Source organism: Rutilus rutilus, assembly GCF_951802725.1.
Source record: "Rutilus rutilus genome assembly, chromosome: 14".
Classification (NCBI taxonomy): Eukaryota; Metazoa; Chordata; class Actinopteri; order Cypriniformes; family Leuciscidae; genus Rutilus; species Rutilus rutilus.
The window spans coordinates 1,829,478-1,850,945 of NC_140219.1; the positions used below are offsets into that span (position 1 = coordinate 1,829,478).

A 21,468-nucleotide genomic window follows, 5' to 3' on the forward strand; every position below is an offset into this window, starting at 1 on the left:
ATCAAATATGAGTTTTAAAATGATAAAATGATTGACTAGAGCAGAGCATTAATGAAAAATCTCAGTATACAACTAGAGAAACACTGTTTTATTTATTATGCGCTGCCAGAAAACATTATATCACACAAAACACAGTCGAGTTCATTAAGTATTGTACAACAATGCAATGTAAAAAAAACACACAAATTTAACAGTGCAATCTCCATTTACAGACAAAGAATATGGAAATGCTGAATCTTTTTTTATCGTTTGTTAATTAATACCTCAAATAAAACAATGAGTTCTGCTGGATGTGACTTTAAACATGTCTAGAGCTTGATGTTTAAAAAAAACATGTCCTTTATCATGTCCTCTTACATCATAAGAATGTAAAGCATAACTGATAGATCCGACTGAAACACGAGTCGCTCAGGGTAATGACTGGATGAGGATGATCTTTTCATTAATGCAGAAACGATGAAGCACCGTGAACAGGTTCTCTCCGCACCGCGACACCTGACGCTCCATCGCCAGCCGGAAATCCTCTTTCACGCCTTTGGTGATTCCTCGAGTTACGGTGTGATGTCTATGAAAACAGACACATGGCGTGTGAAGCGAACAGAGCTGATACGGGTCTCAAAGTACAGAAAGAACTGAAATTAAACAAACAAAACAGCAGTTTCTCCACATTCAGAGCCATAAGAGCTGTACACAGCTCGCCCAACAAAACACTGGACACACACACACACACACACACACACACACAAATACTGTGGTAGAAAATACATAAAAGGGTGAACCTCACAAAGAAAGTCTGGATCATATTCGTTGCCAAATAAAGCCTAATTTGGAGGTCAAATAACAATTGTATTGATTGCATCGTTACACCAGTAGGTGGCGACAAGTGACTGTTAAAAATGTATTGTTCATTGAATAATTCGCTCAGGAGATTTGTTAAAAACGCTGATTCGTCCAGTACTGAAACAAGTGAAGTATTTATGAGTGAGTCATTGAATCATTCACTCAAGAGATTCGTTCAAAAACTCGGATTCGTCCAGTACTGAAACAAGTGAAATATTTGAGTGAGTCATTGAATCATTCACTCAAGAGATTCATTCAAAAACGCGGATTCGTCCAGTACTGAAACAAGTGAAGTATTTATGAGTGAGTCATTGAATCATTCACTCAAGAGATTCGTTCAAAAACTCGGATTCGTCCAGTACTGAAACAAGTGAAATATTTGAGTGAGTCATTGAATCATTCACTCAAGAGATTCGTTCAAAAACGCAGATTCGTCCAGTACTGAAACAAGTGAAGTATTTATGAGTGAGTCATTGAATCATTCACTCAAGAGATTCGTTCAAAAACTCGGATTCGTCCAGTACTTAAACAAGTGAGATATTTGAGTGAGTCATTGAATCGTTCACTCAAGAGATTCATTCAAAAACACAGAGTCGTCTAGTACTGAAACAAGTGAAGTCTTTATGAGTGAGTCATTGAATCATTCACTCAAGAGATTCATTCAAAAACACAGATTCGTCCAGTACTAAAACAAGTGAGATATTTGAGTGAGTCATTGAATCATTCACTCGAGAGATTCATTCAAAAACACAGAGTCGTCTAGTACTGAAACAAGTGAAGTCTTTATGAGTGAGTCATTGAATCATTCACTCAAGAGATTCATTCAAAAACACAGATTCGTCCAGTACTAAAACAAGTGAGATATTTGAGTGAGTCATTGAATCATTCACTCAAGAGATTCATTCAAAAACACAGAGTCGTCTAGTACTGAAACAAGTGAAGTCTTTATGAGTGAGTCATTGAATCATTCACTCGAGAGATTCGTTCAAAAACACAGAGTCGTCCAGTACTGAAACAAGTGAAGTCTTTATGAGTGAGTCATTGAATCATTCACTCGAGAGATTCATTCAAAAACACAGATTCGTCCAGTACTAAAACAAGTGAGATATTTGAGTGAGTCATTGAATCATTCCTTCAAACAGATTTTTAAAAATAATTTATTTAGATTAACTAAACATTTTAGATTTTTATTTAGTTTAGTTGCTTAGAATCGTGGAAGAATCGTGATCTCAATTTATCCAGAATCGTGCAGCTCTACTTTCACTTGTTCTTCACAAACACGTTTACAATTTATATACAAATATATTTAGCATTTCAATAATGAGAATCAGACTTTTTCCACATTCAGTCAGGAAAATAATGCAAATGGCTTGTTTCTCATTATGCATTATAAATTTATTTGGATCCTCGGGGGTGAAATATGACCCGGACGTTTCTTGACGTTTCCTGTGAGATTCACTCATAAAATGTAAAACGCTGATATTCAATGAAAACAACAAACACAATGTCGTCAAACAAACAAAAGAACGTTCTTCAAAGACTTCACAGCCATTTGAGTAAAACACAAAGAAAAGGAGCCGTATGAGAACAGGAACAATCTTGCAAAATGAAAATGCTTGAACAGAATGAAAACCCAGTGAGAAGAACTAAAAGGAGGAGAATGTAAACGCATGAGCAGGCTGGGAGGAGTTTGGGGGCGGGGTTTCGATGATGGGGGCGGGGTTTCGATGAAGGGGGCGGGGTACCTGTCAGCCTTCTGAGCCCCTGGAAGCATCAGGGTGTTTAACTCCACCCCCAGGGCGGGGCTGGGGTTCCTACGGACAGCAAACACCATTTCATCAGCACCTCGAGTGACGGGGCTGAGCTCAAACGCACCGCCAGCTCTACCACAGCTCACACACTCCCACAGCGGAACAAACGCCTCGCCAAACGCCAGAACGCTTGGTTCTGATTGGTCAGTCGCAACATTCCGAGGCCAGTTATTGGCCGATAATGATGTCAAACAGCAATGCTGTATAATGGCTTCTATACACCGCAGATGAACACACTCTCTCTCTCTCTCTCTCTCATTTAATTAAACGCAGCCTCAGTTATCGACTATATTTACTGTAAAATCAAACCAGAGGACATCAGTGTTATTAATAGGTCTACGGTAACAGTGTTGAAGTGTTCGTCTTGTTGCCAGAACGACAATCTGTTCTGGCTTTTCGTATAATTGGCTTTTCACCACATAAATAATGACATGATCAGTAATGAAATATTGATTTGAGAAGTTGAGATTTGATTAGTGTATATGATTTAAAACGGTTTCTTCTCAAATCAATATTTCATTATTTATGTGGTGAAAAGCCATTATACGAAGAGTGATTCATTATCCCCCAATTTTTCGTTTCTAATTATTTACTGTATTTAAAATAATAATAAAACATAAAAAACCTTAAACATTAGATTTTTTTTAGCTAAAACTATTAATTAAAAAAAATTGAAAAATTTAGACATGACGAATAAAAATTAAACAACAAAAACAAAATAAAATAACTCAAATTTTAGCTAAAATAACATAAAATGAAAAATATGCAAATAAAACCCAATTCAAATTATTAATAAAATTGATAATAGTATCTTAATGACAATAAAATAATAATAATAATAAGAGATTCGCTTTTGCTTCATTTCAAATTTGACATGATGAAAGTAATACTTTATGATTTATATCTGTAAGTCATTTTGTTTGATTCATTTTTTGATCTCGATTCCCGACCCTAAACAGACCTCAGCTCAGACACAGCCCATAAAACTGATCATAAATGCCTTAAAAAAAAGAAAAAAAGAAAAAGCGTCTGGAGAACATAAACACTTCTAATGAGCCAATCAGAAAGCAGGGTAAGGAAAACTCGCTAATGGTTGTTCATCGTGACCGCAGCCGATTCATTATGTCCAAAACAAAAGGAGAGAGGAAGCAGAAAGGAGGGAGAGACGTCATCATTTCCAGGTCTAACGGCTGATGTGTGTGTGTGTGATGTGGGCGGGACTTACTTGATAAGCATCCCCTGATTGGGCAGCAGCTCCAGCTGGACACGCCCACCTTCTGTTGTACGGAGGTAAGCAAACTCTTCTAACATGTCAATATCTAGTGGAGAAAGCTGGTCAAGGACAAACATTCTCAAGAAAATACAATTATGACTGGAATTATTGGACTGTTGTTTCATATGTCAGGCTTTACTATGTTGATTTTCAGTAGTCTTTCAATTAATATGAGAATATAAAATCTGTGCGCGCAACACAAGCCTTAGGAAGATTGTTTAAGCGTGAAGGATACTGGTGACATAGTTGAAGAAGTTCTCATATTGGAAACTGCCCTGCTGACAGATCTTATCCACCGCCTTCAGGAAGAGATTCTCACCCTGTGGCCAATCGTGTTGCAGGAGAACGATCACATGACCAAGAGCGAGGTCATCTCTGTTGTCTGTGAAAGCCCTCAGCTTAGAGAGAGACAAAACGTAACACACAATTATTATCGTGTGCTAATAACACACCACTCACTATATGCCTAGAGACATATATATATATTAGAAGATATACTAGAGACTGTTATAAATATTAGAAGATTAAAAAATTTTATCGCTGTGGTCATTTTCATGCTGAATTTAAATGTTTTCTTCATTATTATTATTGTATTATTAATATATATGTATGTATTTTTTTTCATTGTATAGTGTTATTAATGCTTTGCCACTGTAAAGATTTCTTTCACCATGCCAATAAAGCTGTTTGAATCTTAAAATCTTTAATCAAAACGCATTAAGAGCCGAATCTTGAGTTGAAATATGCAGATCTGGTACCTTGAAACACGCCAGCATCAGCTGAAGACAGAAAGGAAGGATGGATTTACTGGTGCAGGGGACGAGCCTCAGATCATTACCTGTCGACAGAGGAGAGAGAGAGAGAGAGAGAGAGAGAGAGAGAGAGAGAGAGAGAGAGAGAGAGAGAGAGAGAGAGAGAGAGAGAGAGAGAGAGAGAGAGAGAGAGAGGGAGGGGGAGGGAGAGAGAGAGACAGAGAGAGAGAGAGAGAGAGAGAGAGAGAGAGAGAGAGAGAGAGAGAGTGTGTTCCTATTAATGTAAAAACTTGCCTCATGAATATTAATTAGATGACATGACTTGATGCACACTTAGCATTGTTAGAGCCGCATGATATATCGAAACACCATTGATACCACAAGTCGGTTTTATTAAAGGGGTGGTTGATTATGATTTGACTTTTCTAACTTTAGTTAGTGTGTAATGTTGCTGTTTGAGCATAAACAACATCTGCAAAGTTACGACGCTCAAAGTTCAGAGCAAAGGGAGATATTTGCTTTTACAGAAATCATTTTTTAAGGACTACAACAAAGGCTGGTAGAGACTACACCACATTCCTCCCGGGTTAGTGACATCACCAACCCTAGAATTTACATAAACCCCGCCCTCTGAACACGATTTATCAATGACTAAAAGAGAGTTAACTCCACATCAGCTTCATAAATTCATCAACTAACCATTCAGAAATGTCCTGTTGCTTCTACATGTTGTCTCTTCTTCTAGAGTCTCTCCATCATTGTCTGACTCCGGTTTGAACATAAAAGGCTAAAAGTTGTTGAAATGTTCACACACACACACACACAGGAGCTCTTGAAGCTCCGCCCTCTGTGCCGGGAGCATCAGCTCATTTGCATTTAAAGGGACAGACACAAAAATGTCGCGTTTTTGCTCACCCTCAAAAAGTGACAACTTTAACATGCTATATAAAAATATCTGTGGGGTATTTTGAGCTGAAACTTCACACACACACTCTGGGGTCATCAGAGACTTATTTTACATCATGTGAAAAGGGCATTATAGGACCCCTTTAAAATAAATACATGTGCTGCCGGAGTGAGTGCCGAACTGTGCGCAGAAGTTTCGCTGCTAAAGGCTTGAGTTTTACATATACAGTTTATGCTGTATGACGGTCTGTCACCGCAGAGACACTCACACTCACACTCACACTCACACTCACACACACCTTTCCTGGTTTTGCTCCGGGGTTTGCGCTGCTCCTCGATGCTCTTCACTGCGTCCTGATTCTGGGGCGTCAGACCAGCGACCACTTCTAGAAGCTTCTCACACGCCATCTGACCAATCACAGCGTGAAGGAGACGAGACACACTGAGAACAAGCGGGCTGATGAGTGTGTGTGAGTGCGTGTGAGTGTGTGAGTGTGCGTCTGTGTGTCTGAGTACGAGTGTGTATGTGTGTGTCAGAGAGAGAGTGTGTGTGTGTGAGTGTGTGTGTGAGTGTGCATGTGTGTCTGAGTCTGAGTAAGTGTGTGTATGTGTGTATGTGTGTGTCAGAGAGAGAGAGAGAGTGTGTGTGTGTGTGTGTGTGTGTGTGTGAGAGTGTGTGTGTGTGTGTGTGAGTGTGCATCTGTGTGTCTGAGTACGTGTGTGTATGTGTGTGTCAGAGAGAGAGTGTGTGTGTGTGTGTGTGTGTGTGTGTGTGTGTGTGTGTGTGTGTGTGTGTGTGTGTGTGTTACCCTGTACTCTCCCAGGGCGTAGTGACAGGAGGCCTGCTGTATAATGGCTCTGTGCGTCTCCAGGTTTGAGGAGGTCGAGAGGGAGTTCTGGTTCTGGTTCTGCTGGTTCTGCAGTGATGACATCAGAGCTAGACTGGACAGAGACTTCCGGTACTGACCCTGAACACACACACACACAAACCCATAAAGAACAACTTTAACATGATTTTTGCCACAGAAATGACCTTAAAATTAGGGCTGGGCAAAAAAATCGATTTTTCGATTAATCGTTTTTTAAAATGTGGTCGATTCAAAATCGATTCTCAAACGCCAAGAATCGATTTTTTTCCATGTTTATTTAATCTATTAACGTTACCCAAGTAGTTTTCCTCCACTGTTCATAGGCTTGCAAACTCCATTTTATAGCTAATGCTGTGAGATTTTATGTTAGTTTTATCTAAATCATAAAATAACCTCAACTAGTGCTGAACGTTTAATCGCAATCGCGATGTCAAGCAATTAGGCTATATGGCGCAAAATGCTGCGATTTTATATGAAATAAACAAATTTTGGCTTTTAACACAATTAATGCAGCATCTGTTAATTTTTTGTCATCCTTTGGCTAGTGTTACATGTATTCATGTAACACTAGATCTTATTCATGCAAACGCTTTTAAACCATTCATGCGCGACAAGACAAAAAAGAGCTCGCTGCCTGTGAATGTCCTGACTGCGACAGAAAAACTTGCGATGATATCGTGCGTACGCACAAGACAGCCCAGAATAGAGTTATCTTTCGCGCTTGAACGAACAATAACACACACAATTATGCCAAAATGTCTTTTTGTTGAGTATTTTCATAACATAAGAGCAGTCTTATGATGAACGTGAAGAGTTATGACTCTTGAGAGAACGAGGCGCGTGTGAGATCCGCGTCTCTGAGAACAGCGGCTGGTCTTAAAGGGACAGTACACAGTAGCCACTAATTATCTCTGCCGTTAAAGTTAATCAAAGAACAAAGGGAACAGACAAAAACACTCACTGCTCTTGACTAAAGAACTTTTGTAACTTTGATTAGTCTATATATAATTTATAATTAGTGCACCGCAGACTGTTATATAACTTCATTCAATTTCTGTATATGGCCTTGCTGTTAGACAGAAAGGGCACAGATAAAAATGATATGCAATGTTTTTATATGGGTTTATGTGAGGATTGTTAACCTGTTTGATAAAGACATGCGACTGTTCTGACTTGTCCAATTTTCAGCATCAATTTTTCATCTTGCATCAAAATCCTGTCTATTCATTGAATTTGAAATATAGAGTTGGGTTCTGTTTTAATTGTATCCAATTGTACCTAAAATAAAAAAGAGTTTAATATACAGGTTTGTAGCTCTTAATTTATTTTTATTAAACACTTGAAAACTTATGTTCACTTTTCTTTTCTTTTTCTTTTTTTAATAAATATAGGATTTGTATTAAATATTCATTGAGTCGAATCGAAATCTAATTTACAATCAAAATCGAATCGATAATCGGAATCGAAAATCGAATCGAGAATCGAAATCGAATCGAATTGAGAGCTTGTGAATCGAAATCGAATCGAATTGTAACATCTGAATCGATACCCAGCCCTACTTAAAATGTGTATTCCTATGGGTTATTATCATTAACTAAAACTAAACTATTAAAAAATATTTTGTTAACTTATCTAAAGCTGGAATAAAATAATTTTCAGACTCATTTAGATTGATTTATGAATCAGTTTGACCGAATTAACTAATTTGCTTTGAACTGACATTAGTTTAGTTTGTGAGCAGCGTTTTCTCCACGCGAGAGCAAGATCAAGCGGTTGATAATATTTAACTAGAAACAGGTAAATACAGTTAACATGAATATATGACTTAAGATATTATCTATATTATCAATCAATCAACAAATCATCAAACCCAAATCATACCTGATAAATGAGCATATCTGTGAGAAAGATCCGAAACCACAACCACATCTCAGTCTTCCACGCTGAGCAGATCTTAGCGAACTCTGGAATAAACCAATGACACAAGAATTCCTCATTTATGGTATAAAACTAATCATGACCCATATAATATATATTAGCAGCTGTTAAAAAAGTTACTAGTGTGAGTCAGGACTAGGGCTGTCAAATAAAAATGTGAATTTTCGTCGAATAAAAAAACCCCTGCACATTCCAATGCAAAAACCGTGCATTTTTGGTGTATCGAGGAGCGTGAGACATGATGACGTAACTATCGCGGTTTGTTTTTATTAGCTTATCCGGTACAGCGCGATGTGGCTGTCTGCCGGAAGCTAATGATTATAGTTTATAAAGTTATAAATATGGATATTTTTCTTACACAAACGCATTGCTTCGCTTCAGAAGGCCTTTATTAGGCCCCAAGAGCCGTGTTGAGCACTTTAATCATGGATAGATGCACTTTTTTGGACTTGAACTTTCTCCAGCCATTCACTTCCATTATAAAGCTTGGAAGAGCCAGGACATTTTTTTATATAACTCCGATTGTATTCGTCTGAAAGAAGAATGTCATATACTCCTAGGATGGCCATTTCATATACACCATTTTTGGGTGAACTATCCCTTTAAAAATGAACTTTAAATATTTGGACAGACAGACAGACGGACGGACGGACGGACGGACGGACAGACAGACAGACGGACGGACGGACGGACAGACAGACGGACAGACGGACAGACAGACAGACGGACAGACGGACAGACAGACCTGTCTCCAGGCTCTGGTGTGAGTGCAGCAGATCCCAGCTTTCTCTGGCTGTACGGAAGTGCTCCAAGGTCTCGGCCCAACTCGACATCTCTGTGTTATTCACCACGATGTGCCGCCCTCTGCCTTTGGCCAACACGTCCTCATCATCAGAGCTCTACACACACACACACACACACAGTCAGAACTGATGTACACCACATACATTCACACAGAACTGACCTCAACAATAAGTAAGGGATAATGTACATCCATCCGCTTGTTATCTCAGAATAAACCCGACAGGGTGATCAGGATCATATTTTATTAGCTCACCAAATGCACCTCTGAGACTCACCATGGTTTTCTCTCGTCCGTCGGCCAGCTTGCGTTTCTTGTGCGCGTGCTTTCGCTCCACTTCCACATCAGTGTAAACACTCGACAGATCCTCCAGCAGAACCCAGGGACTCGAGCTCAGAGAACCGTGGCCTGAAACAACATCTGACCATGACATTTCAACAGCTCACAGAGACAGACAGATTAATGAATCACAACTAAAAAATATATATATACACACTGGTGGTCAAAAGTCTCTTCTGCACAGCAAGGCTGTATTTATATCATCATCACAAATACAGTAAAAACATTGTAATGTTTTATTACAATTTAAAAGAACTGTTTTCTATGTGAATATATAAATATACTATATATATATATATGATTCCATTCCATCTACTTTTTCTCCCTTATACAAATTGAGTAGATAATGTGGAATATTAAAGGGATAGTTCGGGCAAAAATGATATTAAACCCATGATTTACTCGCCCTCAAGCCGTTCCAGACGCATATGTCAATCATTTTTCAGACAAACACATTTTCAGTTATTTTAGAAAATGTCTTCGATCTTTCAGTGGTTATAATGTTAAGTTATGGGGTCCACCTCATACGCCATCCTACGCCGGCATCTATCTCCCGTGAACGCGCGTCGACCGTTGCCGGAAGCCAGTTATTTTCATTTATAAAGTTTTAAATATGTATGTTTTTACGACAAAACCGCACGGATTACCCTCAGAAGGCCTTCGTTTATCCCCCTGGAGCCGGATGGATTACTTTTGTGAAGGATGCATGCTCATTTTTGGGACTTGAAGCAGCTGGACCCCATTGCTTCACATTATAACCACTGAAAGATCGAAGACATTTTCTAAAATAACTGAAAATGTGTTTGTCTGAAAAATGATTGACATATGCATCTCGAACGGCTTGAGGGCGAGTAAATCATGGGTTTAATATCATTTTTGGCCGAACTATCCCTTTAAATGATGATATTGTAAAATTACAATAATTTAAAACCACAAAATGTAGATGTTACTTGTGTTTGATCAGTTTGCATTTTTTAATGTCATACAAGTCAATGTCAATGTTTGCACACACACACACTCACACACACTCACTCACTCTCTCACTGACCCTGGAAGAGTGACGGCTGCACGGCAGAGACGTAGTGAAACGCGCAGTGAAACAGCACCAGTGAGCAGCAGGTGACGATCTGACCACAGCAGCGGGAAAAACCTTCTCCATCCGCAGCAGACATGTACCGACACAACTCCGTTACGCGCTGAAGGAGCTCTGAGTACGACCTGCAACACACACACACACACACACACACACACAGACAGAGAGAGAGAGAGTTAGAACTGATCATACGCATCAATCATTATGGGCTCTATCCTACACCCGGAGCAATGCAGCTCCAGGTGCGACGCAAGTGTGTTTTGCTAGTTTCAGCCCGACGCAGTTATCATTTTAACGTCCCGCGCCACGTTGTTTAAATAGCAAATGCATTTGTGCGCCCATGAGCTGCTGGTCTGAAAACCAGGTGTGTGTTCAGGCGAATTGTTTTCTATTTTGAGGAACTGGAATAGACTGAGCCATTGACCGACTGAACCCTGGTCTAAAGTCAATGGCGCAGTATTTTTTATTTATTTAAAGAGCGTGTTAGTAATGTGCGCCTATAGGTGTGTCACAACGCACATACACTCTGCTTATTACACACACACACACAACCTACTTATCACACACACAGGGATGCACAGCAGCACACAAACATGCCAAATATAAAAAAATAAAAAGATTACAGTGTAAAAGATTAATATTGTGTACGTATAGATATGGTGGAATCTGGCTTGTCCCGTAGATGGTCTGCTTGCGCTTTAACCCTTTAACACACACACACACAGCTTTAACCTCGCGGACGAGCAGATCCGTTTGCTCTATGGAGAATCATTCAGTTTTTCACTTGCAAATTCCTCCATGTAAATAGCGAATCCGCCATGACACGAGCGCAACTGGCTTTTAAAGGGAATGGGAGACTCGGGAGAATAGGGACGGGATTTTTCCCGTCGTTAAACTAGCAAAAGTGGATTCGGGCCCTAAGTACACTAGAGTCGTGTGTTTTAGACCATGCGCTTAAGATGACATCGTTTCACAGATTCTCACCGGCTTCCTTTCTCTCCCTGCCAATCACAGAGCGAGCCGACGACACACACCATCTCCAGCATCCGCTCCCACGGCTCCGCCACCACTGACGACTTCTCCGACAGCCCGCCAATCACAACACGCTGACTCCGCCCCCTTCCCGGAGACTTCAGACCGCCCACTTCCTGTGAGCCTGACCAATTACGAAATAGAATGTTATTGGAATAGACACTGTTGCCTGTTTCATAATTGATGAACTTTGCTTCTGTTTACTTCTATGTTCTACTTCTATAAAGTGCAATTAAATAAATAAAAATGTGCACTACTATACTATTTCTCCAGTATGCAAATGAATAGAGCAGTTGCAGAATGAAATGCAATTGCATGCGTTTACCCTGAATCTGTCCGTCCGCCGACGGCTCCTTCGTGACGTAGCAAATGTAAAACTCTGCTGCTTTGTGCATGTACTTATACAGCAGACTGACGGGGAGACACATTTCTGGATTATTCAGGATCAGCGGCAGGACGTCACACACTGAGAACGAGACCGACAAAGCTCAAGGAAAAAAAAGCTCAATAACACGAAAATTAAATAATGAAGAGATGCTAAAATTGTACCGAACAACTTCCTGAAGCAGTTGACGGGCGTGTCCAGGTCCTCGACAGACTCCGCCTCTAACAGGGACTCTCCCAAACTCACCTGGAAGAGAGGTCAAGGGTTAGAGTAGGGGTGTCACGTGAAGGAATTTCACGGTTTTCAGTATCGCAGTGTTACAATATTGCGGTTATCGGGTCAGAGGTCACGCAGGGTTTGTATTAGGTTGAAAAAATAATTATTTCTCAAACGTTTATGCATCGACCCACAAAATAATTATTAGTTTGTGTGTTTAACATGTTTTAAACATATGTGTGAGAGCCTTCAAAGCAAGTTTATTTATATTGCACATTTTATATCATGGTAATTCAGTGCTTTACATAAAAAAGACTTAAATCAGAGTTTTATTTAAGTTCAGGTTGCCTTCTTAAGAAATGACCAGGTGAATATTAGCCTATTATAACTCGGGCTCATTTACAGTATTGTTTGTGTTCATTAATGAGCACTGTTCCTGTCAAATACATGAAATATATTAATGTAAGAAAGAAGGATCGGTGTGTGTGTGTGTGTGTGTGTGTGTGTGATGACTCCTCTCACTCCATGCTGAACGACGGACTCCGGGAATCTCTTGAGTAACAGCAGCAGCATCTCTGCTTTCTCCAGCGTGTTGAAACACTGTTCTGTGGCCTTCAGGAGCATCTTACACTGAACCGGACCTGGAAGAGTCTCAAAAACACCTGCACACACACACACACACACACAGAAACACACACACACACACACACACACACACACACACACACACACACACACACACACACACACACACACACACACACACACACACACACACACACACAGACACACACACACACACACACACACACACAGACAAACAAACACACAATTACTGAAGAAACTACAATTATCACATGCATGTTATTCAACAACAGTACAATAGTTATTAAATAGTTATAACTACATGTTATTAAACACACTACGTTTATTATTATTAAAGTTCCCCTATTATGCCTTTTCAAAAATTACCTTTCATGTAGTGTGTAAATAATAAAGCTGTTTGTGAATGTAAAAGGTCTGCAAAGTTTCAAAGATCAAAGTACATCACAAATAAAGCTATTGTGTCCTAAAAGAGACAATAACCGACTCTACTGTTACTGTTCGTATCACTCTGTGTTAAGAGCTGAGATATGATATATGATAATGAGCTTTTGGTTTCTGACCAATCACAGCAGACTGAGTCGTCTGACCAATCAGAGCAGAGCAGCTCTCAGAGAGGCGGGGCTTAGAGAGACTGAATCTTTGATGGAAGCGTTTCAGACACTGAGAGAAAAGAGCTGACGCTGCACTGGATATTATGAGAAAATAAAGTGTTTTTGAACTTAGATGAATGTGAACCTATTGTAGGAGACTCAGAAACAGCCTTTAAAACACATAATATAAATATATAAATAACACATTTTGGTGTGGGTCACACACCTTTGAGAAACTGTGCATGTTTGTCTTGGCTGTCGTTTCGTAGCGCCGCCGTGATCACTGCGATCTCACGCCAGACCACCGGCTGCTCGGGGAAGTTCACGAATCTGTGCACCAGAAAAACAACTTTTAAACGCCAGAAGCTGGAAATCATGAACTCATCCAGTGGAAGTGTGTATTGTGGACTCACATGTCGTACAGGAGCCTGCCGGCGGAGGCCGTCCTCTCTGCGTTGCGCTCGATGCTGTACATCTCATACTGCACACACATGAACATAACACACACATCAGACACGAAACTGCATGCAAACACACTGCACATACTCACATTCAGATATGCATATGAACTTAAAAGGCACTCAAGACAGACATTTAATCAGCTCATGTATTCCCTGGGAATCGACGCTTGTCTGCATGCACACCAATTGGAAGATTAAACTAAAATACATAAAATAACTAAATAATACATTTTAATTAATTAATTAAATAAAGAAGCATTACATCTAACAGTACAGTAGGGCTGTCAAAACCGCTGAAAAGCTAAATTCAAAATTCTTTCTTAAATATTAGCAAAATTCGAATTATATTCTTCGCAATACTTAGAGGAAAAAGTACTGTATTGTCTCCTATGCCCACAAGAGGGCACAAGCGAGCGACATAAGCAGATATAAACCAAATAAATCATTGCATTTTTTATTGAAATGAAATGACATTCACTTTTTAAAGAACATTAACTTTTTAAACAATTGTTCTTATATAAAATATAATTTCCTTATAGCGGTTGGCCAATCACAACAGACTACGACATCTGACCAATCAGAGCAGAGCAGCTCTCGGAAAGGGCGGGGTTTAGATAAACGGAATCCTTAAAGGCACAATAATTAAGATTTTTGTGATAAAATATTCACTTAAAATATGTACTTACACTCCCAAAAGTTCCCATGGATTTGTAAATCCAGAGAACTTCCAGTTTTTAATAATGGCTCGTCCCTGGTCATTGTCGCCTATCAATGATGCACCATAAGCCGCTTTCCGAGTAGTTACAGTAACTTAGTTATAGGAACTGTCCACTTCTAAACAGTTCTATGAACTACTCTCCCCCAAACTCGGTTTTGCTGTTTGCGTTCGCACTGGCCAAGTGGCCATAGGAACTGGTAGGAGGGGTAAGGGAGTGACGCAAGCACGGTGACTTTTATTTTGACGGCGCGACGGACCTTTATTATGACGGCCCTGAGAACGCCAGAGCAAACAATGCTCGCATTCTCTGTGTTCATTAGTTAGCGATCTGTCTAACAGTACAGTTTAATATGTTATTAGATAGAACTGTTATAGAAAGTACACAGTATATGAAAAAAAAGTGATTAGCCTATGCCGTGTGGTTGATGTCCAGTGTTGCTAGCTGAGCAGAAATGCATAATCATGTTTGACTTGGTGCCCTCAAAGTTGCGTTGGATTTTCTTTTCAGCATAAAGGTTAAGAGGCCCATCTATCACTGTTTTCCATGTTTGTATCTAGTTTCTGGAGTAAATATATAGGCTACAATCTGTGTGTTTACATATAGCTGTTTTAAAAATGGCAGGTGCTAGCGTACACTAACGTCACGGGTAGTTCCTATAGTGCTGGTTTAGATCTACTCTGAAGTAGGAGCTAAATTAGTTCCTCCAAATGGAGTTCCTAGAACTAAAGTCGTTCCTAGTGGCGTGTTCGCACCACAGGAACATACGGGTACTTTAACCAATAGTTCTAGGAACTGTGAAAAGGTTCCACATAGATCCCTCATTAGCAGTGTTGGGAACGTTACTTAAAAAAAGTAATTAGTTATAGTTACTAGTTACTTCTCACAAAAAGTAACTGCGTTAGTAACTGAATTACATCATTACAAAAGTAACTAATTACTAGCGAAAGTAACTATTGCGTTACTTAAAAAAAAAGAAAAAAAAAAAAAGTTTAAATACAAGAAATTTCTTGGATACCCCCAATGTGAAATGTTAAATGAATGAAATGGACACTAAATAGAACATCTTATTATTATTAAACATTGTACACTAATCTACACTATTTTAATGTTGCTGTGGGACAATGTGAGAGACACCTATTAACTTAAATATTAAAATATTATCATTACTATAGTGGAACAACAAAATAATAGATGGTTTAGAACTTTTAATATTTATTGCACAGGCCACAACTGGCCAACAAATAAGTCTAAAAATAAATCATGCTTCTTAAGAAATGTACCAAAAATAAATAAATAGTAGCCTTATAAAAATATTCATACACATACACTAGTGCATATAATTAAAATAAAACTCACACACCTTTACAACTGGTAGACATACTGTATAGCCTACTTGAAGTTTTTTCTTCCTCACAATAGTAAGTTTAACAAAAAGTGCTCTCAATATAATACTGAACAATGTATGAACATAAATAATAATAATACCATATAATCTTTTGTGGGTTTATTTTTATAACCTACAGAGAACGTCATCATCAGAGGTTATTTATTTTAGCCAAATTCTAGTCATGTTTGCCGCACGTGTTCACAACCGCCAAACAAATATGTTTGAACGTTCCCTGCAGGTTATTTTGGAGTTTATGTTATATAAACTAATTAAAACATTGCATATGATACCAATATGCTACATATATTATTCTAATGCTGAAATGTGTAATTTATTTATAAAGTATTTATGCTCGGACACATTCGGTCTCTCTCGCGCACTGTCAAACGCGTTCTCGGACACACTCGGTCTCTCTCGCGCACTGTCGAGCGCGTTCTCGGACACACTCGGTCTCTCTCGCGCACTATCGAGCGCGTTCTCGGACACATTCGGTCTCTGCCGCGCACTGTCAAACGCGTTCTCGGACACACTCGGTCTCTCTCGCGCACTGTCGAGCGCTCTCGCGACATTCGCCTCGCTTTTGTCCAGTCCGGCGCCTCATAAACACTCACACACCAGAGAAAAAAACTTTGCAGCTCCTATGGCTGAGAGAGAGCCTACTCGGATGAAAACCGCTTCAGTGAGCTCAACTATAGTAACGCTGCATTTTTATTGACAGTAACGGTAACGGCGTTGTAATGGAGGAAGCAGTAATTAGTTTGATTACTCGTTACTGAAAAAAATAACGCCGTTAGTAACGCCGTTTATTTATAACGCCGTTATTCCCATCACTGCTCATTAGCGGACGTGTCAATGGGCCGCTATATGTAAGCCACTAATGAGGAATCTATGTATACATATCTATGATACAACATCTCGCGCACCGCTGTTGTGTCGTTCAGTCATCATGGTTCACGATTACCGGTATAGATTGGCGAGGACAGGAAATCCCCAAAAACGTAAACATAGATCAACTTAGGCAAGCAGGCTTTGGGAAAAACAGAGAAATAAAACAAGGATCAACAGGGTTGCCAACTCTCACGCATCTCGCGTGACAGTCACGCATTCAGCCTCAATCTCACGCTCTCACGCTCAACAAAGAAATCTCACGCAAAAATAGACAGTCTTCTGTGCTCTATTTTTTTTTCACTCATGTGCACTAAATTTCAGAATTACTATAAACAATTCAGGCTCTTAACTACTGGATGGACCACTAGTTATGGCGCAAATTAGTTAAAAATCTCCCAGAACCTAGAGCGAGCACGCATGCGAGACTGTAGTCCAAACCAACCGATAGCGCGCGCACGCACGGCAGAGAGGGAAAGTCTTACAACTGCGCATTTTATCAGTTGCGGCGCCTTCATCTATAGTCTACACTGCAGCACGACGTATATTCACATCAAATGTTAACGCAGAGGAACGGGTCACTGCAGTTCACAAAAGTTCATTATTTGCATGTGCTTTAAAGCCTTGCCGGTTAAACATGTCATTCGCTGCTGATGCGCTGTTCAAATATGCGCTTTACTGAGCGCGTACACTCGACGCGCACATGCACTAAAAGCCTGTTACTGGACTAAGTTATCTTGTGAGTCTAATATTGCGCTAATACTGTCAAATACAGACAATGTTTACATAAACAAAGTTGGTTATGTCTAAAGTGAAAGCAAACAGAGAAAATTTATTAAAATCTGCTTGTCATATATATATGCGTGTATATTAGACGCGTCGCGTGCAGTTCTTACAGAGACAGTAGCCCTAATAATAAACATGCTGCCGCTTGTTCTTAAAGAGATAGTTCACCCAAAACCAAACAGTTGCTGGTCCCCATTGACATACATAGTAGGAAAAAAATATACTATGGAAGTCACAGGGGTACATCAACTGTTTGGTTACTGACATTCTTTCAAATAACGTTTATTTTCAACAGAAGAAAGAAACTTATTCAGGTTTAAAACAACTTAAGAGAGTAAATTATGACTTTTTGGGGGGAGAACTATGCCGTTAATTTTAATAAAACAACAAAACACACAGAGGAAATCATTCACTGCTCTTGACTGAGAACTTTAAGTCTGTTGTGTTTTATTTTCATATTTGTCCATTTAATTAGTTTATTCAATTGTACTGTTAAATACACCTATAGCTGAAAAAATAAAGCACTGTTTATTTCATTTGTATATTAAGTTGTGTATGTGTAATATGTATCTCTGTTCTTAATTTTTAATAACAAAGAAAATAGTGACAAAGATTTTAGCTTCGCCACTTTGACCTAAATGTCTGCCATTCTTTTTTATTTTATATTTTGTTACCTATATTTTGTTATAAGGCTTTGTTTTTAAAATAGGGACATTAGTTTGGCTGTAATGCTCAGTCACATGCAAAATAGTAAAACCAACATGAAAAAGAATCATGATAAAATCGTGATTTTTTCTGAAAAACAAAACAAAAATTGTGATATTATTGCCATATCGCCCACCCCAGGTGTAAAAAAGTGCCTAGATGCTAAAAATGTGTTATTATTGATCATTATATCACACTACAATTAAACATAATGAAACATTCATTTGAATTGAAATTGTTTTATTAGCTTAGCTAATATTATTTATTAGCTTTTTCTAGAGATTGCAGTCATGCATGACATGGTGAAAAATGACTTGAAATAATACTGAAAATAGGTTAAGATGAATGTTAAAGGTGTGCCCCCTAAAAGCACAAGTGGCCCCTGCCTGCCCCATCCCCCCCCCCCCCCCCCCCCCCCCCCCCCCCCCGTCGGAGAAGTCTCACTCCGAGCTAAACTGAAAAGTTGGCAACCCTGGATCAATATCGGCGTGGCGTTTTCGAGATGGAAAGCTTCGCGACAAACTTGGACACCGCTCTCGCATGTGTTTAAATAGACATGTAAGCGAATATATATTATTTATTGTACACACACAGTTATATTGCACTTTGTTTGTACTTCAGTAACACTTTTTATCAAGTCTGGTGACCAAGTCTATGGCAGTGAAATTAAATACAGTATGTGTTGCACAAACATATTTAGCCATTATACTGTGGGTTCGTTAAAATGTACTTTTAATACGATTGTTTTAAACGTGTAATTAGCCCACCAAATCAGCTGACAAATAGTCACATATTAGTAACAGGCTAATATAGCATTACATTTCACGTTCCTTGCAGCTAATTCATTACGATGACATAACATAGTGTGATCAAACGTAACTTACAGGTAATACAAAAACTAGCCTAATTTATTAGCTGATATATAATTTGTGAATTCTATTCATCTCTGGATAGTGAAAACACATTCTCCCATAGTTCCACTCTCCTTCATAGCGTCATCAAGCGTCGTCTTTGTTATTGTTATGAAAATGCGACCTCTGGCGGCGAGAACTTACATATTGTACCTTTAATCGAACAGCTTCAGACGCTGTGAGAAAATAATAGCTCTCTATTATTTTCACAGTTCAAACACACATGACACTATATAAGATGGTCCGTGACATCTAGAAGATTGAAACCCCCTGAGCTAGAGCACTGAATGTGTGCAGTGGGGTTGTTAGTGTGTGTGTGTGTGTGTGTGTGTGTGTGTGTGTGTGTGTGTGTGTGTGTGTGTGTGTGTGTGTCATCACCTGTATGTTGAAGTCTGTGGGATAGAGGGTGCGCGCGGTGATCAGCCAGGCTTTCGCTGCATACGGGTCCTGTGGCACGAGCTCGCGCGCGCGCTTCACCAGGAACTCACAGTCGCCCTGCGCGGACATTTGTTCCCGTTAACGGGGGACAAATAAGTAAAATAAAGACAAAACCCCTCAGATGTTCACAGACTAGAAAACACCGGGGCGACCGCCGAGTGTTTAACTTCCGGGTGGAACCGGGTCCGCTCCTTTGTTTTTTTAAAATAAAAGTCTCTTTTCCCAACTCAGTGAAACGCACAGACTGCATACGAAATCGCTTACTATATGTGACCCTGCCTGGACCACAAAACCAGTCACATGGGTGAATTTTCTGAAACTGATTTATAAATCACCTGAAAGCTGAATAAATAAGCTTTCCGCTGATGTATGGTTTGTTAGGATAGGACAATATTTGGTCGAGGTACAACTATTGAAAATCTGGAATCTGAGGGTGCAAAAAAAGCGGAACATTGAGAAAATCGCCTTTAAAGTTGTTCATTTATCGCGATTTTGCTGCATTCACTCACAAAAATAAATGTTTTATATATTTATATAAAAGAAAAATCGATAATATTGACCCATAGCCCACAATTGGCTTTTGCCACAAACCCGTGCTACTTGTGACTGGTTTTGTGATCCAGGGTCTCATATAGCAGGCAAAAACAGTAGGCCTATGTGACAAAATAAGTATCTCTGAATTCACAGTACTCATAAAAGAGTAGGTAAAAAGTACCTAAAGTAGCCTAGTACCCACATTAGTATTAGTACTACTTCCTACGAGATTATGAAGTGTAACAATGATTATTACTTTACTATAAGGTATAGTATCAAAGTATAGTTCTTTTTATCAGAAAAAGAAAGAAAAATATTTCTTGCTTATGTTTTATCATTTGCTTATGTTTTATCATTAATCATTTAGCTACATCATGTGAAATGTATGTTTAATGCTTTCCTTTAATTAATCTTTATGCCTCAAATGTTTTTATACCTCAAAACTTTTGCGCTTGCTGTTTAGATGAGGGTAAAAGTCTATAAGTTTCCGATAGACAGACCACAAATGCTCGAATGTCTCAGAATAAAGTAGGCCTAAACGAATGTTACCTTAGCTGTGACCTAAGACTGTGAAAATAGTTTCGATGCGATAAATTATGAAAAGAGGAACTTAGCTCTGTTAGATAAGCAACTGATAATAGCGAGATCAATTCTTGTACAGCTCAGTCTTACCTTGAACTTTAATTATCTTTAGGCAAGAATATTATACACACATATTTTGCTTAGAAGTGATTTTTAACTGTTCATTTTATGTTTCTTTATTAAACTTTTAATCCTGATTATGGATGAATTAATTGCACTCTTTATATTATTTGATTGTCTTCGGTTAAGAAATAATATTTGACTTAATCATTAGACTGGATCTCCTTCCTGCATCAATTACAAACCAATTACAAATGTTTTATTGCAAGAACATACTTTTTATGTATTTAGTGAGATCCGGTCAGACCGGAAAGTGATGGATTATTTTTAAAATGAAGAATAAAAAAGAATAAAACAATGAATATTTAAATAAATGTGTAAGTTATAATCAGCTTTTAACAGTAAGTAATAAAGTTACAATAAACAAGTCTTTAACCAAATATCTCTGAGTAAAATAATAGAGTAAAGAAAGCGGAGAAGGACCCTATGAGCGAGAAAAAGCAATGTATATGAGCTTTGCCAAAATTTTATATATCATAGTAGCCTGT

The 21,468-nt window shown here is 38.9% G+C and overlaps 1 protein-coding gene across 2 annotated transcripts; it reads right to left on the reverse strand.

The window, feature by feature from the left end:
* Window positions 1-67: 67 nt before the first annotated feature.
* ints10 (integrator complex subunit 10) lies at window positions 68-19,983 on the reverse strand. Of its 2 annotated transcripts, XM_084430271.1 has the most exons (18): window positions 19,685-19,925; window positions 13,866-13,933; window positions 13,679-13,782; window positions 12,779-12,918; window positions 12,205-12,286; window positions 11,981-12,121; window positions 11,608-11,779; window positions 10,579-10,748; window positions 9,469-9,599; window positions 9,135-9,288; window positions 8,333-8,415; window positions 6,392-6,550; window positions 5,882-5,990; window positions 4,683-4,762; window positions 4,160-4,322; window positions 3,877-3,970; window positions 2,586-2,654; window positions 68-565 (listed from the first exon to the last, which is right to left on the reverse strand). In XM_084430271.1, exons 1-18 carry the CDS (start codon window positions 19,811-19,813, stop codon window positions 409-411), a joined length of 2,205 nt encoding a protein of 734 aa, XP_084286397.1. In that variant the 5' UTR covers window positions 19,814-19,925; the 3' UTR covers window positions 68-408. The 2 variants fall into 2 exon arrangements, with proteins under 2 accessions (XP_084286397.1, XP_084286398.1); XM_084430272.1 differs by lacking the exon at window positions 2,586-2,654 and having other exon boundaries at window positions 19,685-19,983.
* Between the last annotated feature and the right edge of the window lie 1,485 nt (window positions 19,984-21,468).